Source organism: Eucyclogobius newberryi, unplaced genomic scaffold (genome assembly GCF_026437365.1).
Source record: "Eucyclogobius newberryi isolate DKJ021-1_F unplaced genomic scaffold, fEucNew1.0.hap1 SCAF_7, whole genome shotgun sequence".
In the NCBI taxonomy this organism is placed as follows: domain Eukaryota; kingdom Metazoa; phylum Chordata; class Actinopteri; order Gobiiformes; family Gobiidae; genus Eucyclogobius; species Eucyclogobius newberryi.
Window position 1 is genome coordinate 25,810,006 of NW_027316389.1, and position 25,430 is coordinate 25,835,435.

General features: G+C 38.7%; 1 protein-coding gene across 1 annotated transcript; it reads left to right on the top strand.

Annotated features, from left to right (window-relative positions):
• Positions 1-6,444: 6,444 nt before the first annotated feature.
• Positions 6,445-25,103, top strand: tasor2 (transcription activation suppressor family member 2). Its single transcript, XM_072435355.1, has 22 exons — positions 6,445-6,674; positions 6,959-7,107; positions 7,267-7,362; positions 7,437-7,509; positions 12,067-12,158; positions 12,232-12,369; positions 13,634-13,758; positions 13,847-13,863; positions 14,710-14,809; positions 14,893-14,987; positions 15,064-15,170; positions 15,259-15,334; positions 15,402-15,473; positions 15,551-17,452; positions 17,661-18,375; positions 18,500-18,929; positions 20,249-23,185; positions 23,642-23,761; positions 23,846-23,999; positions 24,078-24,183; positions 24,265-24,446; positions 24,616-25,103. The coding sequence occupies exons 1-22, from the start codon at positions 6,641-6,643 to the stop codon at positions 24,717-24,719; spliced, it is 7,824 nt and encodes a 2,607-aa protein (XP_072291456.1). The 5' UTR covers positions 6,445-6,640; the 3' UTR covers positions 24,720-25,103.
• The last annotated feature ends 327 nt before the right edge of the window (positions 25,104-25,430 follow it).

Consider the following 25,430-nt stretch of genomic DNA (forward strand, 5'->3'; position numbering starts at 1 on the left):
GGCTATTTCCCTTTTCTAAAATAAAAAAAATTGGCACGTCAGCGCCCCCAAATGTACCAAAAATGCATTGAGAGATGGGAAATGACCCAAAAAAAATCTGATCGTAGAATCATGAAATTTGGCGCAGAGGTAGATGGTGACAAGAGAAGTAAAAAATATTATTACGGCAACGCCGTCCGCCCAACCAAATGTCGGCCATATTGCTTCAAAAATGGCTAAACATGACTTCGGAGTTTTTCCAAACGTCGTACTTTTACGAACTCCTCCCAGGGCGTTGGCCCTAAAAAGCTGAAATTTGGTGAAAATGCTACTGAGGAGTGGGACATCAAAAGTTATCCAAATTACATTGATACCTCTCACGGTCTCTGTGCGGCGAAGCCGCAAACTGTAGCTAGAATTTCAGAAATCTCCCATATTTAAAATTTCTGCCGTTTGCGCAGATAAAGTCCGAATTGCGTCAAATTAGAATCAGTTGTTAAACTCTTTGCCCTAAACCTACTTGAAGTGAAATAAATTCATTTGGCGCCACAGCGCCCCCTACAGATTTTATATGGAGGTTAAATGTTTAGTTATGTTTAGCGTAATAAAAGGACAATTGGGGCGCGTAAGCGCCCCCTCCTCTTGCAGCGTGGCGGCGGTGTGGCGGCGGCGTGGCGAGGGCCGATCATTGCCGCTTGCGGCTATATTTGTTATTATTATTATTAACAAGGTTTTAGATCAATAATGACTGAATGAACGTTCAGTCTGGATGTAAATTGAGGCGTTTGTGTACAATTATTAATTAGCATAGTTAGCATTACCCATTTTAGAGTTTAACAACAATATGTGAAAACATTGACCATATGAACCGTAGAGCTGCCAATCGGTCTGTATTTTCAGTTTTAACCTGAAAATATCTCAGACTACAACTGGAGCTTAATAATGCTGATTAAAGGGCCTATGTAATGCAAAATCGACTTTTATAAGCCTTTAACCTTCTCACAGTGGTATTGGTACCTCGTATATGTGCCCAAAGTGTTGTTTTTTAATCGATTCCTGCAGTCTTTAGCTAGAGAACCATCTCTATCCTTTCCCCCGGATGAGCAGGCAAACTGGGGCTACTCACCATACTCACCATAATGACATGACGTTTTCCTGTTCTTCTTCTTTGGTGTTTTATGGCAGTTGGTATCCAAGTGTTACATTACCACCACCCACTGTAGTTGCACGTCTTTGACTTCAGACTTTATTGCCTGACCAACCGTTCCCAACATGTTTTAACAGACTACTTTACCAAACCATATTTGAACATAATGTGGGAGGGACTGGCTGGTCAGGTAATAGACACATTGTCCTGTTTCAGCCCCTCCTCCAGGAAGTGCTCTGTACCTGTTAACACCCTCTGAACCGTTGGCATTTCCGGGTAGGGGAGCTGGGGGGTATTTTATAACTGTTCTGTTATGGGTGTTTGCACAACAATGCCCCAGGGACTGGTATCTCTCAACTCTGAGCTTAGCAGCTCGTATTTCTCATTGCTCAGAGTCAAGTTAATTCAGCCACTGGCGGTGTGTACAGCACTGACAGGATCCTCAGCCATTTTACGCAGTTTGTTGATGACTCATCCTATGCAACAAAAAATGCGCAACAGTGTATTGATCCTTCAGTGTTGCCTTACTTCCTTCCTCTTTCACAAATCACGCTCTAACATGAAAACTATTTATTTTTTTATATTAATTTATTTGACTAATAGTGATAGTATCATGTTATTTCGTGATAACTTTTTTCAGGTTTTATTTTGTTTTTATTTATTTGTTTATTATGAAAACTATCACGAAATAATGTCATATGATGGTGTTATTTTGTAGTGGTATCAGCTTAATACATGAAACTGAAAAAAATTATGATAAATATAGCCTTCCCCAATTTTTGTTCCCCATACTTTGTTCCCCAATATTGTGTACTGAAAATATAAATATTTTTGGAAAAGTTTGCGGCTGTGCCGTAAAGACTGTAATTTTTGGAAATTTTTTTTTTATAACTTTTTATGGCCCACTCCTAAAGATGAGTCACACCAATGTTCAGGTTAATCAGGCAAACGCCCTGGGCAGAGTTAATAAAAATATAAAGTGTAAGCTCAAATTTCATGTTCATGTTCAAATTTCAGAGATTTGACGATTTTCCCATTGGAATAACATGGGAGGTTTCTGTTATCGCATTATTATTCAATAAAATTTCCCTAACTAAATATTTTGCCCCTGTATAAAATTTGTAGGGGGCGCTATGGCGCCAGAATTTGCTTTACTTAAAGTAGGTTTAAGGCGAAGGGTTCAACAGCTGATTCAAATTGGATGCAATTTGGACTTTGTATGCGCAAATCGCAGTAATTTTGAAATTTGGGATATTTCTGAAATTCTAGCTACAGTTTTCGGCTTCCCCGCACAGACACGGTTAAAGATATCAAAATAAATTGGATGACTTTTGATGTCCCACTCCCCGACACAACTTTTATCAAATTTCAGCTTTTCGGGCCAACGCCCTAGGATGAGTTCATAAAAGTAACGACATTTGCAAATTTTGACCCAATATGGCCGACATTTGTTGGTTGGGCAGATTGCGTTGCCATAATAATATTTTTCACTTCTCTTGTCACCATCTATCTGTGCGCCAAATTGACGGGATGACGACCGCGCACTTTTGCAAGGGCTTTGCCCATTTACAACAATAATGTTAAATTTTCCTACAACTAATAAGTATGCACGGAGTGGAGGAGTGCATTGGTGAGTGTTTGGAAGTGGGTGAGCGCCTCACGCTCAATTTCGAGTAAATAATAAAAGTGATACTGGCCGATTATATTTAAGCACCATTGGCAGCTCAACGCTTCTGTACAAATTAATACAACTTTGATACTTTGATCAGGGCCGGCCCAAGCCTTCAGGGGGCCCTAAGCGAAAACATTTTTGGGGGCCCCTCACCACGTCATCAGAATCAGTTTTATTGCCATTGTCAGTAAACAATTCACATATGGGAACTTTCTTCAACGCAAACAAAGCGCACCAAAACTCCTGGGCATATGTTTGCCAGTTAGTTTATTCTCAACACCTCACAAGCTCAAATATTGCTAACTTAAATCCCACAATGCAACTTGGTATTCCGCTGACATCACCTCTACTCCCTGAACAAATAACACACGTCCCAGATATGTTTTTGGGCGTATTTGTGGGCGTTAAGGGTCGACAGCCACATTAGCACATTAGTTTAAATTAATGAACAGGGGGGGTCTGGGGGCCAGAGATTTTCAGACCTTTTTTGGGTCTTCTGCTGCATTTTAATGTGGTCCAGTCGGCTAAAGTAAGAGTAAAATGTTGAGGTTGCAATGCTATAAAATGATGATGTGATGAAACTGTGCCAGGAGAAAATGACTAAAGCCAGTTATTAATACATTATGGTACTTAATTACTCAATACAATATTGGCTATGAAAAATAATTATGATCAAATTGATTCATTTTAACTGAAAATGTAAAAGTAATAGTTATCCTTACTAATTTATCTTTTACAGCCCCCAACTGTTCCTTCTTGCTAAAGTGACAAAACAAGTTATATTAAATTAAACAAATGGCATAAGCATTGCTTGATTAACAATTAACACTGATAAAACTAGACAGCGCAAAAATGTTATTCCCAGAGAATGAACAGAACTAGAAGTGAAGGTCCAAACCTCGCTATTGTGAAGCGACTGCGTTTCTGCAACTTTGCCACTTTTATATAAAAATATATAGTATTATTCTATAACAGACGTAATCATAATATGTCTGGTTATTTTTCACTATCAATTTATTATAATTTATAACTTTTTTTTTTTAAATAAATTGAAATGTTTTATTGCTCTATTAAAAGTGAATTACAATATAAATGTTTGTTCTGATCAGAACATCACACACTGGACTCCTGCATGAAACAATGCTGCGATGTGATTGGCTGATGGACCTCACACGCATAAACCTTCACGTTCCTCTCATTGCACGTTAAGAAGTCAAAGTAAAACAGACATCACGGGTCACGATTGATCTCATGGGCTTTGTAACACCAAAGCAATGGAAGGAGTACTTTTACGGACTACGACAGAGTCTGAGGACTACGAAAGTCTGAGGAATAAAGTCTGGCGGTAATGCAACAATTGGATGCCAACCGCCATAAAACAACAACAACAACGATTGATCTCACACATGGTGATGTGAGAGAGAGGGACGCAAACTCAAACCCGCTCATCTCTGAGTGAGGCTGCACAGGGGCCCGGGACAGGGGCCCGGGACAGGGGCCGCACACTGTTCACTCCAAAGTTTCACGTCAGAGGTTCTGGACGAGACGGCGCTTCTCCGGACCGGATCTCCGCCTCTTAGTGACCCGGGGCATAGACGCCCCTCACCGGCCTCACCTGCAGCTAACACTACGGGGCTGGTGTAAATGTTAAGCTCATTATCTTTCATTCAGACACACATTGTGCGCGGGGCAGAGCTCTCGTCGCCTCCAGCCTGAGCGAACTAACGTGACAGAATCGTGTTGTTTCAAACAGCAGCATTAACCGTCTCTTTGTAAGAGAAGTTCAATACCTGGAGAGTGTTGTTGAGTTTGCAGTTTCTTTACATCGTCAAGAAGTTTCTTCTTTCGTTTTTTCGGCATCGGGGGGATATATTCCTCTGGACATGAGGACCACGCAGGGACCACGTTCTGTTGTGTTTATGTTTTGCTCTCGAGCTCCTCGCGCACAATGAAGTTGCCCAATCAGCGCAGGTTTGGTGTCTTGGTTGCCAGATTGTCATTACAAATAAATGCGGTTTGTGCGTTATGTTACCGCTGTGTGCGCTGCCGCGCCAGCAGCGCTACTACACTAGTGGCGCACGCTGCGCTTGCACTTCTCATAAGACAGGTTGCCAGATTGGGGGCCCTATTAACGCCTCGGGGCCCTACGCGGCTGCTTAGTTCGCTTATAGGCTGGGCCGGCCCTGACTTTGATCAAAACACAAACAAGACTTCAGTCAGACTGAAGTGCACTAATTAGACCCACCACTACATAATATTTCCGATTTGACAAAAAAAAGTTTGTTTTGTTCAAATGCTTTTGTGGCTGTGGCAAAACGGAAACATGTTAAACTCTTTATCTTGACACACATACTAACAGAGTGTAAAATGTAAAAAAAAAAATCTACTTACAGGAAAAAAGCACAGTATTTAGCATTTTATCCAGCTTTTTTGTGGTCCTCGGGAAATGTTTTGAGTTGAAAAATGCCCATGATGCTTGCACAAGTCAGGAATAGAAGTTGAGTAATAAATATAATATAAATATAAAAAATAAATGGTGTGGTGCAGTCTGCTTTTTTTCTCCGGAGCTGTGCAAAAATAAATATATTGTAAATATATAAAAATGTTAGCGCCATATTTTTTTTAATGATTTTGTATTTGAGTTATCAACAAAAGTGTAGCCGTTAAATAATGGCCTATGAATATATTGGAGTGAATTTATCACAATGCAGGCCATTTCTTTGTATGTTTTCATATTGTGAGAGCTAGAGAAAATTGAAATGAAGGGAAATTACATATTTTTCTTTCAAAGTGTACTGGGGACCTACCTGATGCAAGCAAGACCCATTAAGCATAATATACAAATATTTTCTCAATTAATGAAATAAATAGCCAACAGAATGCTTTGTATTCAAGACAGTTTTATTTGAATAAGCGTTTTAGACAAACAAACTTGCTCTTAGACTGAAAATCCTGCGTACGGCCGTGGCTGCGTGTTGTTTCCCCCCTGCAATACCAAAATGGCCACTGCACTATCCACCCCAGATTAAAGATCAAACCTATGCATCTATACTGCATCAAGACCCCGCGTTACCCCTGGAGATAACTCTCACTAAACTAAGAAAAAAAAAAAGCCTTGCACGACATGACAACACGAACACAGCCGCACGAAGTTACTCACACGACGCAAAATTGAAACTAGCAACTTTTAATAACCACTGCGCACCACCAGAACTGCAGCGTGACGGAACCTCGCTGTTATTAAATAAACGCACATAAACACGACCGATTCCCTTTTGCATCACTGCCGCGCGCGTCGCCACGTGTCAATGAAAAACGGGCAGGTTTTTGGAGCCGCAGTGAAACAGGAAAGTGAAGCCTCCTGAAGCCTCCCGAAGCCTCCCGGAGCCTCCTGAAGCCTCCCGGAGCCTCCCGGAGCCTCCCCACCAGCACGACGCACCGTCACAGCGCCGCAGTCGGTGTAGGCTTTCAAGATGGACGCTGGAGCGAGATAGGTTTCTGTTTCTTTTTCGAACGCAACTCTACGTGCGTCAGTCCGCGTTTTAAGGAATTACGCGACCAAAGACATTAAAGAAGTCATTTGTGAACATGGAGAGGAGAAAAGGGGGGTTGTTTTTGGGTTGAAATGCTCGCGCGACTTAAAACGTCGAGTCTTTTTTTTTAACTTCCTGGTCGCGTAACCATGTCTGTACAAAGTGTTTTAAAACGACACGAGACACGCAAAGTGATCGTTGACATCGAGTTTGAGAGGATTTGTATTGATGAGCGTGTGTTGAGGGCGACACGGGGTTGTTTTCCACCCATGGCAAACGGAAAAGGACAGATTTCATAAGTATTGAGCAATGGAAAGTGGCAATGGCGCTTCATCGAGCACAGGTTTATTTGCTTGTTTTATTTTCTGAAAATGATATGTCATGATTCATTACATATAGTTCATCTACTTCTACGCATCTACTTCTTGTATAGCCATGTAAAAAGTCGTTGTTCTAATGCTGTATAACTGGTATTTAAGTTGTGGCTGCTGCTGGAGAACAGTTCCTTGTTACAGCACAACTTCCACCAACAAGCTGAAAGTGAAAACACTCGAGATTTGTGGCTCTGTCGAGCACGCACTTTCATGTTCTACTTCTGGTTTTAATCGCTAATGTTTTATTCTTTAGGTATATTTATACCTGTTCCAGTGAATTCTGACGCCTTTCATGAGCGCATTTTGGCACTTTTTCAAAGTGCGTATTTGTTTGAGGAATCAAAGCACTGTTTTAGATACACGTCTGCTTTTTTGATTGAGAATCCTACACTAGAAGACAGGGTAAGTTTACTTTATAATTACCATTCAACTTAAGACCTATTTGATGGTGTGTGACAATAACTGAGTGAGCAAGAATAAGAATTGTTTGAAATAATGGAGAAAAAAAAGAGACATAAAATATAAAGACATTTTAAAACTAATACTTATTCTTATTATTAGTACAATGCCTGTCGAGAGAAAAGAAGAGGACAAGGCTATTCAGACACAGAGCTGAAGGAGACCTACGGGTTTTTATTGTTTGATGAACTGAACAAGGTAGACTACTGACTAACTTGAAATCTTGCCACGCCTTGAATATATGTTGTCTCTAATCATAATTCTTTTTGAAGGTCAAATCAATAGGAGAAACGAGTGTGCTTGCTGAAAATGGGACATGTACAACTTTGGGAGATCCCAATAAGGGTAAATTATTAACAAGTATTCCAGCATGCTGACTTAACTATTTTGATTAGACATTGGATAAAGTACATTTACCTTGTATTCGTGAAAGTATTTACCTCAAAGTTGAAGTCCATGTCACTTGAAGGATCAGCTAGAGAGGAAATATTCCATGTTCTGTCTGCTGCTCCTCTTGTTTTGAAAGTGAAACCACCTATATGTTTAAGTTATAACTTTGAAAGTGAAAGAGAAACAATTTGAAACTGTTAAAGTGAAGTTTGAGGAATATGTTGAGAGAAGAGGGCATGAAGAAAAAATACATTCTTAGTTATTAAACTAAAAATGTTTCTTAATGTTGTCTCAACTAGACATTGTTAAGCATTGTTATAACGTGTACTTTTTGGTACTAAGGTCACTTTCCAACTCCACATGCATGCTACTAGCACCACTAGGACAACTCAACAATAACAACCTGTTAGTGGATTGGGGTTGCTTTTATTGGAAAGTGAATTTTGATTACTCACTGAATAGACAGCAGACAGCATTAAAATGGGCGTAAATATCAAGATACACCTACACAAGGTAAAATGTGTTGCTGCAAGTTTGTATAATGTTATGCTATAAGGGCTAAGGGTATACCACTAGCATGTTTTGCAGTGAAATAACTTGACACTTGAGACTTGCCTGTAGAAAAACCTGCCAAACTAGCTTTTGATTCATTTCCTGCCGCGCCTTATGTTCAGTGGCATGTCGTCAATTGGTTGTGTTCATGTTCTCATTTAATGATGTCATCATTTCAAATAGACTGCAGGCGTCTCTTGGAGATTGACTATTTTTAAATTAATAAACAAATGTATAATCCACAATAGTTGAATACATTATTTTATATCGATTGGCTACACAAACTTGCCATATTATTTTCACAGCTTAAAGTCCTTTGAAGTTGAAAAATGGCATCACTCTCTGAAGCTATTGTGGAATGTCTTTTTTTAACTTTTGTTTATTTGTAGAAACATGGTAGAATTTCGTTTCATGTGGATAGTCCGAGTAATTACAGATATTAACCATAAACCTGGTCAACAAATCCTCATTTTGACAGTTAAACGCCAAATTATACCATAGACCTGCTCAGTTTAAAATTGTGTGCATTTTAGAATGTTGACATGTGAGCTCAACCTATTGGGAGTTTTCAGGTTCTATGTGTGATGATGTCATAACCTCAGACGGGGGCAAGAGCCAGAATCCCCTATTGATTACATTGCATTTTGCCATGAAAAATCTAAAAGATAATTCACAAATGTTTAATTTGATCTGATCATAACAAAAACTGCCTTTTAACATTATTAATTTGAGCTGGCCTGCATAATTAATTGGCCCATAGAATGTTGTGTTGTCATCTGAAACCCAGCAATCAACAACACATTAAAAAAAAAATCAAACTTCTGATGCCATTTTTTAGAAGTTAAGACACATTGTGTCTCTTACGGATACAGTGGCCTGCAAAAGTAGTCGTACTCCTGGAACTTTTTCACATTTTGTCACTTCACGACCACAACAGCGTCATGTGATCACTTGCAGACCAAAATTGCCGCGCTAGGCTAGCTGTTATGCAAACTTACTTAGCTGTGATGCTAACTCACCCAGGAGTCTCTAAAGTGGATTTTTTCCAGATGCCATTGTTATAACCATGTTGAAATTATTCTTGTAAGTCTGTTTTTTTTACACAACTCTATGGTTGAACACAACACACAAACACAGGAACTACAATAACTGAACACAACGAAACAAACGAATTGCAAAAAAAAGAGCGCTCATGACAAGAGCTTAGTTACTGATCCTTTTAAATAAAATTGATCAAATAAAGGCCCTATGGTATGGTTAATATTTTCCCCATGGTATCTACAAGTAAAAGGAGAATTACACTGGCCCACATTGAGCAAATACTCATGTCTCCAATAAATTCCAGGTCCTATGTGGTAAATCCTTTTATTTTACCATCCTGGTTGAACTTAAGTGGTGTAAGATAAAGCAGCGCACAATCTAATTCCTTCTCTCTCAAGCGAGACCTCACCTCATGGAATGCCTTGGAGCTTCTTTGATCAGTCCGTGGCGAGATGTCTAGCTGCAGCCATAACATGTTGTTTATCACTGAAGTTATGGAACTTCAGTATACTATAATAGGTCTCGGACGCTGGTTCGGAGTTGGCTGGGAACCAGGGAGCAATGCGCATGGTCAAGCTTTATTTTCACGACTTTTGTTGAAAGTTTTAGATGTTTGGGGATGTTCCAAGCCTCCATAAGGCTGAGCAGTCTGTTTGCTGTAACCCGACCGACCCGCTTTGAAACTAGCCGTCTGAAAAAAAAATCAGCATTTTGTTGAAAAAACGGCAAAATCTTTTATTTTTCAATTATTTCGCCGACTCACCGACCTGTGTTTCCTACACCGCCGTGTATAACATTTTTATCATGCTGGTAAACCTATCTTTCATCTCAAAGGATTGATAGTGCATTGCGCATTACAAGTGCGTTTTCAGTCTTCCACAAGCGTCTGGAACAAAACAGAACGCGCATAGGACTTGACACATTGTCTTTAACAAGTTGGCCTACTTCTGTCGGCGCCACTTACATGTCCATAGGAATGTCACCCTCTGTCAGGGTGTGAAATTTGACTTACGCAAATGCATTCTGAGATTGAAACACGCCCAGCAGCGTCATTACAACAAACATGGCGGCACCCGTGTCCCCCGCATGTTTCCCCCGCTCGCCTTCGCTACCAAAATAAAGGATAGCGGCGTACAAAAGGTCGATTGAAATATCTTAAAATCGGGAGATTTAGTCTCCTGATCGGGTTGATAGAGACGTTTTCCATCATTGACTGTTGAAGCCCGACCCCTGGTGGTCACTCCGAGTCAAAAAATGACCAAATTTTTATCCTTTTTTTTTTTGCCTTCAAAGTACAAAAAATAGGAATTTGCCTACCGTCCGACCCACTTGAAAAATGTTAACTCGGGTTACAGCAAACAGACAATTTATTTCGGGTATCCTAAAGCTGACCACATTTTTTTCTTAAATGTCCTCTGGAAGATTTACAATCCGCAGATTGCCTCTGCAATTATGATTCTTCAAGTCATCGACATGATCCATCAAGACACGAACCTGGTTTATTTGCTCTGCCATGTCAGGGTAGAAACCACACGGTTCAAGTCAGAGATTTCATTTTTGGCTGCTGTGGCTCGGTTATCCAGTTCGCCTTTTCTTGGAATTTAGATCATGCGTATCAGCAAGTGTAGCATCAATTTTAGCGTCAACTGGGTCTATCTTGCTGGTTTCCTCTGGAACAGCACCAAGTGTCCAAGATGCACACAAATCTTCCCAGGTGAACTCGTAATGCTGATGAATAAATCCAAAAGATTCAACGGCAGATAGGTTAGGGACAGGTTAGGGATGAAGTTGTGGAGAAGTTTAATGCAGGATTATATTATACAAAGCTTTGAACAACAAGGAGAGAACTCTTCAAGCCATCATACAGAAACGGAAAGCATATGGAACAACTACAAACTGACCAAGACATGGCCGTCCGCCAAAATGTACAGGTTAGCACTGGCCAGAGATGCAGCTAAGAAGCCCATGGTAACTCTGGAGGAGTTGCAGAGGTTCACTGCACAGGTGGACAGGGAATCTGACCATGGGACAACATTGGTTGTGCCCTAAACAAATCAGGCCTTTATGGAAGATTGGTAAGAGGAAATGCATTGTTACAAAACAACCATATACAAAAAGGTGTGCTGGTCTGACAAGACAAAAAGTTTATGTTTTGGCCTAAAAGCAAAACACTATGAGTGGTGGAAATCTAACACGGCACACTCTGAACACATCATCCCCACTGTCAAATATGGCTGCTATTCTTCAGCAGGGACATGGAAGCTCAGAGTTGATGGGAAGATGGATTGAGTCAAATACCAGGGCAATCTTGAAAGAAAACATTTTGGCGTCCAGCAGGACAGCAACCCTAAAGACTGCAATGGAATGGTTTAAAACAAGAGAAAGGCCCAGTCAAAGTCCATACCTATTTCCAACCGAGAATCTGGAGCAAGACCTGAAAACTGCTGTTCTTAAATGCTCATCAAATCGGACTCAGCTTGAGTTGTTTTGAAAAGAAGAATGAGTAAAATGTTCAGTCTGTTGGTGAGCAAAGCTGGTAGAGCCATACCCGAAGAGACTTGCAGCTGTAATTGCAGAGAAAGGCGCGTCTACAAAGTATCGACTCAGGGAGGCTGAATACTTTTGCACTCTGCTCTTATCAGTTTTGTGTTTAAAATTTTTAAAAATTAAACAGTTAAAACATTTTTTTTAACTGTATATCATTTTGTTCCTTTTTCACAAAGAATGCTCATAAAATATGTTCAAGTTTTTAGTTGTGACATGACTAAATGTGGAAAAGATCCAGGTGTATGAATACTTTTTCAAGCTACTGTATGCAGTAACTGCAGCCCTTGTGAGTGCCGATGTGAGACAGGCTGCTTTTATCACTACACGGCTTTCTATAATTGTAATAATAATAATAATGTTCTCTCTGTATAGGTGTCTATCTGTCAATGTACTCTGACTCTTTGGATTTAAATCGCTGGTACCATGGAAAGTCGGGGTACATTGCAATTGTAAAGATTACAGAGGTAAGGATAACTAGTACAAGTTTATGTTTGGCTTGAATTCAATAGATTTAATCAAGCATCTTTTTCTGCACAGGGGAGAGTTAAAAAGGTTTCAGAAAACTACACTCAAAACTTGACTGAACCCACAGTTGGGTTTGATTGTCATGTTTCTGAACAGTTGCAGTCAGTGTCTTCAAAAACGAGTTCATTTTTGGCATTTGAAAGGACCCAGGTAAAGAAACCGTTACTATTTCAATATGTTCACCCGGTTTGCTACCAAAAAGACCAAATTTAGTCTATTTACTGTATATTGCAACTCTGCATTACTTGCATGACAGTTAACTCATTGTTTTCCCCGTAAATATTTGGTGAATATAGCTCTGCGATTTGGTATGATTTGTCCTTTGCCAATATTTAAGACATGCAAGGAGGATTCCCGCTCTGACCAGTGTGTACTGTCATTGTGTCATTGGGTTAGACACTTAAACTACTTTGGCTAGTATGAATTTAATGGGTGCGCGTGAGTGATTACTGCTTGCTGGGCAAGGCAAGGCAAGGCAAGTTTATTTGTAGAGCACAATTCGTACACAAGGCAATTCAAAGTGCTTCACACAACAGGAAAAAAGATGCAATAAGATCACAAAGACCTGATAGAAATCATTAAATTTAACAATTTTGCTGACATGAATCATACATTTTGTCCATGCTTAGTGATCCACCAGATGGAGAACCAAATCTATTGGACCACACTGGCAGACACTCTAGACAATCTTTCCCATATTTATTTGACATTGCCAGCGTGACAGGCGTCTCCGGGATGGGCACATCGCTTTTAGATTGATTCTTCCATGTTTGACTGTCCCTAGATGTCAACGCGCTATCTGCCTCTGCACACGTCTGTGCTGAGCGTATGTATCTTATACGACGCGCTCTCGTCGACGCCTCCACCTTATGTGTGGCGCTTTTGTATCTTTAACGATGGACCCAGTCTCCATAGATTTAGCTTTCGCTTGCTTGTTGATTGGAGGTACTGATTGAGCTAATTGGCAGCCTTGCTTCTGTCCAGACTAGCCGATGCATTTTTCTAAATCGTCCACTTATATAGTCTAAATTTCCCTCACCTGCTTACAGCTGCAGGGCTGTAAGTGTAATGCACTGAGACCTGATTTCAAATGGACCAGATGTGCGCTTTTTTGCGTGAATATGTTTTGATAGCGCGTTCACATCACGAATAAAGCATACTTAGTTGGATGCATCAAAAGTTACTAGGGTCATTAAGTAAATTAAACACACCTTAATCAAAATCTAATGGCTATTTGGTTTTAGTTCCATTTTTATTATGTACTTTGACTGGATGTTAAATGTCTAATCTTTTTATTTGTAGTTTTTTGTTTAATTGGCTTGTATACAAACAAGTACATTTTACACTGCATTTATCAAGCTTTTAATCATTCATTACATTTTGTAGTGACAAGACATTTTGTTTTACCTTTCAGTACTACTTATATGAGCTGCTTGATAATGGACGTACTGCCCTTTCTCCCAGCCTTGCTTGTCCATATGCATTTGTAGAATTTTCATACACAGACAACAAAGGAACACTCCCCCAGCAGGATAATTTGTAAGTTAAGAGTCACCTTCATCAAGAAAATGTATCAATTAATTGTTTCTTTTTGTAATATTTGAATTAATTTGTTCTCTCTTTGCAGTGAAGAGAAAAAAATCTGTAAGTGGTTGTTTCTACTCTTTTATGTATATGTGTAGATTCATCAAACTACAACCATTTCTTTCCACGACAGGGGCTGGTAACATAAGATCAAATCAAATTTGTGAACATTTTCTTAAACAAAAATTCCCTCCATCCCTATCCTGTCTCACGTCAGATTTTATCACTCTGAATTGAGTTCTACAAGATTTGTAAAACAATCAGATGGGCACGTCTCAAAGCAAGTCTTACAGGTTAACAATGAGCAGGACAGTATCCGGTGATAACTCCATTAGAAATAACCTTTGTATTGAAGCTGAAACTTCTTGATTAAAAAAAAAAAAAAACATTCTCCACTTGCCTGCACAAAAGACTATCAACACAGAAAGCACATGCAAACTATGGTTTACAGTTAGCCGTCATCCTTATTAGAAGACTGTGAGGTACACATTTTAAGCAGAGAGAAGGGATGGTTTGAAATGGGTGTAAAGGAGGCGATTTTTGTTAAAAAATAAACAAATGAGATTCCCTCTTCAAACAGAAATTATTGTAATCTGCCTTCTGTCTACAACTCTTTACTTAACCCATGGCATAATTCAAGACAATCAGATGTGAGAGGGGTGCCAGCACAGCACAATAATTGTTAACGATCAATCACTGGTTGGGGGGGACATGATAATAAGGGAATAATTACTTAAAACAGGGCCATCAAGTAAGGTATAAGTATAACTTCTTCTTCTCATATCCATCTGTTCAGATTGAAAATTACTTCAGGTAGCGGTTGAAACGTCTCAATTTCAGAAAGTGTCCAGATGATGACATTTGAAATTTTTCCCATTACCCATGCTGTTTTATTTATCTTTCTAGCTTGTCCATATTCACCCTGGATGGGAAAGCTTCAATTAGGTTCCCAGACATTCAACATTGGGATTAGATCACCAGCTGGTGCCTTATCCTGGGCAAAGTTGTAAGCTATTGCAAAAAGAATATTCAAAAAGTAGATTTGTTTTTGTTTTTTAATGCCTTAATGGTTTAAACATTCTGTTTTAGGCCTCCAATAATTAAAGTTGAATGGGCAATTTCTATGTTAATCCTCAGAAAGCTGCTTCCAAAAGCCATCTTTGAAACAAGTTTTAATGGAAAAGGTGCTCAAAATTTATAAACAATGTATTTGCAAATTATGGTTTTTGAAACCTTACCTTCTTGCCTCTATGATTCTAGTTCTTTTAGAACACTCATATTACAGTCTGTGTGAAATTGTTGATTTAAACTTGGAAGATAAGGAGCAACTAAAACCTCTTTTGCTGGAAATAAAAAAACAAGATCTTGTGAGTTTTCATATTTCTATCTTAATGTTATTATTGCTGTTGTATAATAATTGCTTTGTTTCATTTGTTTGTTTGTTTTTCCTTCCAGGCACTTATTATTGCATTGAATGAGGGGGGGTTTCTGATCTTACTTCATGACTCTAATTTCATCTCGCATGATAAAGGTAGGATTTAGTATTAAGTATTTAAATGATGGTGCAGTTTACATACTTGTAAATTGTATCATTTCAGATAATGGCATAACCACAGATAAAGCACTGCAAGGACTTTTTATGTTCTCAGAGTCCAAAAATATCCAGAGAGGTACATTTGATACATTATTTGAGTATTTTCAAGTTCCAGTTTTTCCAGTAAAGTTGATTATACCCTATGTTTTACAGACACAAAAATTGAACTAATTAACCAGAGCCTTCCATCAGATGCCCTTCGTGTCTTACCATTGCTGATCTATGCTGAAGGAGAGGTTGAGAAAGCAAGCAACAAGCCAAATGAAGATCTCTGTGACATAATTGTTCAACATATGCAAAATTATGTCACTTTGATAAATCCAGGCCTTCCTTCAAGTCGCTTTCGGGAAGTTGATATCTTCCCAGATCAGTATGACATGCTTGATGCCAATCGTCACCTGTATTCAACCCCTGAGTGGACAGACACACAGTGGCATAGTCTCAAGTCTTACCTGAGCAATGCAAACTCTTTCCAGCTACCTGTTTGCAAAGCTTCTGAAATCTTAGTAGCTGGGCAAGAGGCACAACAAGAAGATCTTGAAGATGACATTTATATCTGTTTGTCATCTCCAGAAGAGCCATCAACCAGCTTGATAAGCACTGGGTCAGAGGATAGACTAGACCCCACATGTTCACCATCTGTTGAGATCTCAGACGACAGCGCGCAACGTGACTCCACTATTTCTCAATTGCTGTTACCTTGTGTTTTACCCGCTCAAGAGGTGACCTCTGAGATATTCGACTCCACAGTTTTTACGGAAAAGGGTGATGAACATATAGACAAAGCGATGTCATTGAGAACTGATGAACCTTCAGGGGAGTTGATTGTCAGTATAACGTCTGCAGCTCAAACTATTGATGAGAGGCTTGATGTGATAAAGCATGATCAGTTTTCAGTAACTGCAAGATTGCAAGAGGCCACATTGAATACTTTTAGTGAAATTGTGCAAAGCAAAATTACATTGAACTGCTCCAATGACAACAGTTTTTTAACAGAGTCAGATAAGCTACCTCAAGGACATCACTTGGAATCTACTGAAACCCCTGCTTTACAAATGGTCAAAACTTTATTTGAAAAAGACGAATCAATCTGTGTGGACCATGTTCGCGCACAAGAACTGTCACTATATGTAAACAGGGGTGAAATACAAAGAAGTGAACAAGAAAGTGACACACAAACAAGCACCTCTCTTGCTGATAGTGTATTATTAAAGGAACTGGAGACTCGTACTCTTAGAAAAAAGACAGAACGATGGGGTCTAAAGCCTGTTGTTACCACCTGTGGGAGAATATTTATCCCTTTTGGCTCTGTTGAGATGAGAGAAATAAGACTTTTACAAGAGAAACTACAACCTACTAAAGAAAATCTTGATCATCCTGAAGAAATGATTGTTGGTGCCTCTAGTGAGGTCTCTAATACCTCTAATGATAAGCAACAGCAGCGCCACTTTGATAATGAAGCACCAACGGAGCCCATTGAGGAGGTGGCTACTAAATCGAATGGTCCTATGACTTTAAATAAAAGGGCAAAAGATGAACTGAGAAATGGTACAGACCATCTTGCCCTTGAGGATGACAACATGAAGGATTTTCCCACTACAGAACAATCAAAGGGTCAGATTATGCTCAGAAAACTGAAGTCTGTTATTCTCAAAAAGAGGAAAATTGATGCGCTCAAAGAGGATTTAAATATAAATTGTGTCCTGGACAATGAGCCCAGTCCAAAAAGGGCCAAGAATGACTTGACACCTGTAACTATGAGAAACTTCAATGACCCATGCGTCAAGGGGTCCAGCATAGGTGATGCAAATCCCAACCTGCTTTCAGTTGACCCTATTTTTGCCCAAGCCTTGGGTCTGACTCCCAAAAAGGCACAACATTTAAAACCATTAGGTGAAATTGCAGTACACAGAAGTGAATCATCTGGGACAAAAGAAAAGTTTGTAGCCAGAGAATACTCTTACAAACTGCAAACTCCATCTTCTCCAAAAGGAACAAGACTTAAAATGCTTAAAAAGCATCAAAACCTTTCTGCAGATCAAGTGAAACGGAAATGTAAGTACATCTTAAAACTTTCTCCAATTGTAATGACTTTAGTTTACAATGCATGCCAATATCCTCTTTCATTTTCTTTGGTGGTGTGGTATTGCCTAAAAAATCTTGACTACTTACATGGCAACAATGTCTTAATGTGTTTCATATTCTTTAAACGTTGTACTTTACATTTTCATACTTCTTTGTCTCTTTTGTTTTGTTTCCACAGGGTGGTTGCATTTTCAAACCCCAGCTTGTTATGGTGAAAAACAATTACAAGGGTGTTTAAGTGATATTTTAGTCAGGAAGACTATCAAGGAAAAAACAAACTCATCTTCAGAGGCTTTGAACTTACTGGCTGACTTGGCACTTAGTACCGATAAAGGACAGGTTTCACCCCATCCAGCACAAGAATGTGAATTCGAGGCGAATTTGGAGAAGTGTGATAATACTAAAGATGTTACCAATCCTGAACAACAGTCAGTTCTTCATGCTTTGCTCCGACAACCTGTTGTTAAATCCATTCAGCCACAAGAACCTTCTGCACCTGACTGCTTTGGAGCCTCTGGATTGATTGATGTGATATATCAAGAACATGCATACTCATTGCCCTCATCTCCCTCTTTGCTGTTGGCTTTGCCAGCACCTTTCCAGGTTTCACCTTTAAATGGTTCTGCCACACTACTACGTTCTCAGAGACTCTGGGATGGAGCACATGCAATGCCTCCTGGCAGTCCAGAAGGTAATGTTGAACAAAACGAAAGGGCTTGTAGAGACCCCAAAAGAAGCTGGCACACAAGAAAGTTTTGTCTGTCACGCACAATTGAGAACAGGAACAAGACCATTTGTATCACAAGACACTGGAAGGAAGAGTACGACTTCAATCTGGACAGCCGTTTTACAGTCGATCTTAAGGACAAAGCAATTGTCAGAGCCTTACATGGGTAGGCCTTTTTTACTCTACCGCTGTATAATTTACTGAAGTACTTATAAACTGGTAGTATTCTGTGTTCACTCTGAAAGCAAATAACACTAATAATCTATGTATCTTTGTTTATTCTTGAACAGCCCCTGGGATTCTTCCATTCATGACACCAATGAAGAAGTACAACTCATCGTTCACATGTGGATTGGTCTGTTTTATAGCCGGTCAACTGCTCGGTTCTTTCATCTCGATCCAGATGTCACATTTCCAGCTCCAGAGAACAGTGTTTTGTGTGGACTGGATGTGTCCAATGAAAAGAGACCTGAGCAGAGTCACTCAAACATTGTTGGGCACAGTCCTTTGCTGAATGCAGAAGACAAGCCAGAAACAGATGTTTTGGATCTTAGCATACCCAAAAACGGTGTCAAAGACACCGAACCTGCAATGTTTAATGTGGAAATTGCAAAGGAGAATCCAAAAGTCGCCACACAAGAGCACATAAATGAGACTCAAGTTCCAGAAGATTTGAACACATTAAATCCAGAAGTATTGCAGACAACACTTCCCATTCAGGTTTGACAACACTTTAGTATATATATATATATATATATATATATATATATATATATATATATATATATATATATATATTTGTAACAGTAAATTATCAACCTATTTTATAGATTTTTTTATTATTGCTGTTTATGGCTTCCCCTAGAATTTAGTTTGTGACTGTGTATGTTACTTAGGGATACATAGAAGGGCTCCATGCCCAAATTATCCGATGGACCTACCAGGCATAGGCCTTCCCAACCAGGGCCCATTTATCTCGACAACAATTAGACCAAAAGTCACCACTATTACCACAGGCAAACTTCTCCCCTTCAGAAAATCATATTTAGTGATTCTGTTACTACCATGCATAAAGATGCCTAAGTGTGTAGTAGACAGGGCCCACTGCACAATTTCACCATGTGTGTTAATCCAGGTGAGTTCAGACATTGTGTTCATTCGTTACTAATTTATTTTAGCGAGACTGGCTAATTCCTAACAAAAAATGTATGGAGCAGGAAGTGGAGCTTTGCCTTTTTAAGCCGGTCAGTTTTGTGGGGAAAAAAAATCCCCAAGAGGCTAAATGAATGCAAATAATGGACATAATGTCTGAAAATGAATAGGCAGAAGCCAAAGCTGTCCTACACCTTGTATATTGTACATAGTGTATTGTAGTATACTTAACATAAAGTGCTGATTATACCTTAAGCCCTACATATGATATTTAATCCATAATGTCCATAGATTACAAAAAGTACTTTCAACATATGTTTTTTTTTTTTTTTTTACAATATTCCTCCTCCTAAGTGTCTCACTCTGTTTTTTTAATCCAGAGCCTTTTTATTCCACGTCGACCCGATCAACAAAAATACTATGCTGTTTTACATTTGTTTGTTTTTCCAACATATCAGACAATTGGAAATTATAAACACTTTCCTGAAACGGTTATTACAGTCAATATTGCAATTTAAAATATAGGATAATGTTCCACATATGTCATAGATTGTACCTATATAAGAAAAAAAGCATAATATGTATTCTTTAAACTGGGGGCCAGTAATATAATTTTGCCCAGGGGCCCATAGACAAATAATCTTATCAGAAACAGAAAAGGTTTATTGCCATTGTCCAATGAACAGAATTCACAAACATAGGAACTTGTTTTGGTGATTCGGTGCAGCATAAAGCAATCAACCCTAAGTGTTACTGAACTGGTGAGATTTATATCGCAGTTGATTGCTATTTTTTGGGCTTGTATGTATTACTTTATATTGCCATTCTTGTTTAAATTAGAAAGACAACGTTACTTGCATTTGACAGTGTTCTTTTCTTTTTTACAGTGTTATTTGAAGCTGATGCAGACTGCAGGAGTTGCTCCACTGAATTATGTCAGTATCCCATTAAATCAGAACACTGGTAATTCCCCCGAAATAAATCAACAACTGTTTATTCCTGTATGGAATGGGATCACCTATCCAAACCTTTGGACCAACAATGCCCAGTCATCTTCATTGCTTTCTCTTGAATCAGGTGAATCCCACCAGATAGAGAATACTACTGGGAACTTGCCCAAAAAGCCATTATCCCCTATCAGAAAACGGGTTTACCATTCAAGATATGCCAAGTTATCTGGACCTGATAAAAATTTATCCAACTCGAACATGGATCTATATCCAACAAATGAAGATGTGGATGCTATAAGCAGTAACCATCTTTTAGAAATTAAGAAAAAATATATGGAAAAACTAAAAGCTGTTTCAAGCCTGGTCAAGAAGAATATAGATTCTTCCTTGCCTCAAAATGCTACAAAGGGTGAAAAAAGTATTCTCTTAAAGGAACTCTTGCAGGAGGATATCATCGGAGAGAGACCAAAACTGCAGTCCTTTTCAACAGTCAAGACAGTTGGCTGCCAAAACCCAAAACTAAATGCAACTTGCAATAAAAAATCATGGATTAATCAAAGTGGATTTTTAAGCCAGGAAGTACCTTCTTATCCCAAAGATTCTACAGCTTCAATAGTGAAAGAGACAACTTGCACTGAAAATCTAAGTGGACACAAACCTTTCCACACTATTGCTGTAGCTCCATTTGTTGAATCCACAAATCCGAAAGCCCCTTTAGTTCTAGACTTATCTGCCACTGTGTCAAATCTGCAGGAAAAAAATCAACCAGCTGGAGAATTTGTAGCCAAGAAGTGTTCGGATACGAGCATGAGAAAACAGGATGCAATGGTTGAAAATTCTCAAACTGAGTGTGCCAGAACAATTGAATCCCCTGTAATGAATAAAATTAACATCATGCAAAGATGTCCAAATGATGAAGCTGAGAACTACTATAGTGTTGATTCATCTACTGGAATGAATGCCCCTCTTGAGGATAAGCTACAAGAGCAAGCTTCCAAGGAGATGGATAAGAGGGGCTTTGAAGACATGGAGGTTGGACCATCTGACAGTGCTGAAGTCAAAGACAATGCAAGTTACGATGGGCATGGGCAACATGGAGAACAACTTGTTGCTGGAAGTGAAGTTCACCTTCCATCTGATCTTGGAAACAGTGAGCCAAATGATAGATGTCCTACCCCAACAATTGACGAACAACCATTTGTGTACGCAAGCCAACCAAACCTGAATTCAGATGGAAAAGATATGGATAAAGTTTTCCTTGACAGTTCAGGGGGGAAAAACATCACAAGTTTAACAGCTGTAATTGATGAGACTGCTATAACTGATGTTCAGTCTCATGTTGAACTTCGGACTCTCAGAACTTTGAAATGCTTGGATGAGTATTTAAGCACATTGCAGAAAACATCAAATCAATCAGTTTTTAGCTCTAAAGATGCCCTTAATTCACCAATTTACTCAAATAAAGAAAGTTCAAGCCTTAGTTGTGATTCAAACAATAAGAAAACCGCAACCAGCATGGATGATCCTTGTCCTCCAAAAAATGAGACTTCTGAATCTTCCCAGCATTTATATATGTCACCTTCCACCTTCCCTAATGATGTTTCAGGGAATATGCAGCAACTCAAACAAAAGTGCTCAAATGATGACTCTTCCATTGTCCCTGACCTATACTCTAAAGTAGAATATTCAAGCAAGCTCATTCAAAGTAAGGATAATGATGTGGAAAAACCCAAATCTAACAAACCATCAACTTCTTCAGAACCTGGCATGGCTGGGACCAAGGACCAAGGACATTTAAATTTCCAAAAAGTAAAGACAAACCTTGATTGTGATGCACAGCCTAAACCTGTTATAAGGTTTTCTATTAAAAAGACAAAACAGGGACGCTTTTTCTGCAGTGGCCCAGTATTTGAAAGCCATAATCAAATTGACAACAGTGCTGATAACTTTTTCCCCAGCAAGTGCAAGAATCCTGACCGAAAAGAACTGCAAAATATTAAATTGGCAGAAGCTATATCATCCACTATGACCACACAGCCAGTAGAATCTAATGAAAACACTGTATTGCAGGTTGCCAAGCATGATCCTGACATATTGGTGACAGATAATAAAACTGGCGACAAAGACCTCTTGAACTGCTCAACATCATTTGTAGATTCAAAAACAAATAAAATTACAGATGACAGTCTTGGAACTCGATGCTCACTTAGTTGTACAGTATCCAATACCAACAGAAAGGTTTCTTCTTTTCTGGAAAAGGTATCTAAACGATGTTTGCAGGACAACCCCACTCAGTCGTCTATGGATAGCGAGTGTCTGATTTTTTTTGATCAAATGAAAACACTTTTGACAAGAAAACAAGACCAAGAAGCCCAATGTGATCAATCTAATCTGCCATCATCTTGTCCCATAACTCTACAGTTTTCCCATCTTCCGGAGCAAGATGACGTTTTACATGACATTGAGATACCGTTGTCATTTTTTAATCAAAAAATCGCCGTAGATATGTCTGACAAAGAACTGTTGAGGGATGCCACACAACAAAGTTTTTCAAACCCTCAGCCCAAAGGATCACTGGAACAGCCTGGGGTGTCGGCCATAACAGCCCAATGTACACAACTGTACAAGACCATCATGGATAAGATCTGCTCAGCGAATAGGAATGCATCTCTTATGAAAGATTTACACAAGACTGACTCTGACGATTCAACTGCTAATTCTAGCAGCTACTTTGACTTTTGTAGTCAAATGAAGAGAGAAATTGATGACAGTTTTCACAACAGTCTGAATTCAGTGGTGAAGAAATCGTGCAAATCCAAGAACCGGTTCTTCCTGTTGGTCACATCAGATGATGCCTTCTTTAATGAAACCCAGGTAGGTTAAAGACAATAATTCAAACAACAAATAATATACAACTATGTTTATAAACGGACACTAATACAAGATTTTTGGCCTTGTCATACAAATCTTGAAATAGTCTTGTCTCATTCAGGAAATAATTGGCTTGGGATGGAAATTAGAAGAGTCTGGAATTGGTATAGAAACCTGGGCAAAATTGTAATAGTTTCAAAAGTTTCATTTAAATTTACAAGGTTATTTTATTTTGGTAAAAAGGGGATAGTTTTTTTTTTTTATCTAAAATTGGGACAAATCTTTATGGAGAAATACACATAAGAATTTCAGAGATTCTGTTTGCCATTTGAATGGAATATAATTTCTAAAAGTTGAAGCCAGTAAGAAAGAATTTCAGTATTTTCTATCTAGTTTGTTTACGGACATTGGACCAATATTATGGAGCTAATTATATTTGTTTTTTTTTAAACATTTCAGGCATATTTAGAGGCAGAGGGTCACACTGCTGTGCAACCATTGGACTTTTTTATCAAAGAAAACAGCTCACCATTGCTGGTTATTATCAGAAATGAAGATATTGCGGAGCATATATTTGAGGTATAATATTCATATTGTTAACTCTTCCCCCCCCCAATATGTGTACATAATAATTAATTCTCAATCTGTTATCTGCTGCTCCAGGTCCCACATTTGCTTGAGCTCCGAAAGTCCCTTGATGTTCAGTTTGCAGGGATTGATGAACCGGATGATGTTGTTAATTTAACTTATCAGGAGCTCTTCATCAAAGGTGGTTTTGTAATGTTTGATAGAGCAGCGGTAGAGTCCTTGAGCCCAGGCAAGTAAAACTTCAAATATGTTCTGTTCACATCTTCTATGTCATACATTTTCTAAATAAGACATTTTTGTATTTTAGGCAATATGAAAAAGATCTTAGAAATATTGCAAAAGCTTAGCCAAACAGGAAAGTGGAAGTGGCTGTTGCACTACAGGGACAGCCGTCGACTCAAAGAAAATGCAAGGTGCGTACTATACATCTTATGATTATTTTTTTTTTAAACCTGATACTTCCTCCCTCATGTCTTTTTAATAATTTGATCTAGGTTGTGTCCCAAAGCAAAAGAGAAAACTGATCTATTGAACAAATGCAAAGAAGATGGACTGTTAGACATTTTGCCTTACCATGAATGCGATCTCATGTCAAGACAAGAGCCAAACTATCTTCAATGCCTTTGCCGCCAGCAGATCCAGAACATATCATCCCGGTATCCTGTTTTCGTCAGTGGTGAGACTGCTTTTGGTGTAGTAGTATTTGATTTATATTGCACTTTTAAAGACGAACAAAGACATAAATCTTTTGTAGTGGTTTTCAGTAGTGTAATGAACGGACATTACTGGTGAAAAAACAAAACACCATAACGACAATCTCTCAAGTTGGTTTTGTTTTCTTACAGATTCAAGAACAGACAACGGATTTGAAAAGAATGGGATTATGGCGATGACTATCAACTCTTTCCTGATGGGATTGCTCAGGAAAACCATTAACGGCTCTACATGAAAAAATGATGATTGTGAATGACAATCGGACACAAATGTACTGTATTAAGTACGACTTTCTTCTGGACGAGAAACAATCTATCATTTTAAGATAGTAAAAAAATAGTGATCATTTGCAGACAAGTGGTCTAACGTTCCATCTTGTGAGCAATGTATTTTTTGCAGTTTTATTGCATTAAGAAAAATATATTATTGTTTTCACATACCAAAACTTTGACTTTATTTGTATTTAAAATGGGTTTGCCTTTTGATTGTCAATTATATTTGTACAGCTAACTATATCTGATTTTTTACATTATTTAATTGTTATAAGTCAACTTCTGGCTTTGTACAGTCAGTGTATTGACAAAGACGTTCAATGTTTTGCAATAAATATATTTCAGTACGTCAGATACTACACCCATAGACCTTGACCTGCTGTCTCAGTTAACATGCTGAAACATGACGGCAAGTCAAGCCCTTAATCAAGCCTTGTCTTTATCCAACTATATTTGCACATATTGTCGCTGTGCAAAATGCAACAATCTTACAATACTTCAATGTTTGAATTGAAATACATTATTCTTGTGAATATGTTTGTAGAGAATATTTTGGCATATATTTATTAAACATCCCAACTGAAATAGTTGGCCTACATCATTTACAGTAGGGTTGTCCACATGTTTTTCATTGAGGACTGCACAAACGACACAGGAGGGCCATATGGTGGTCA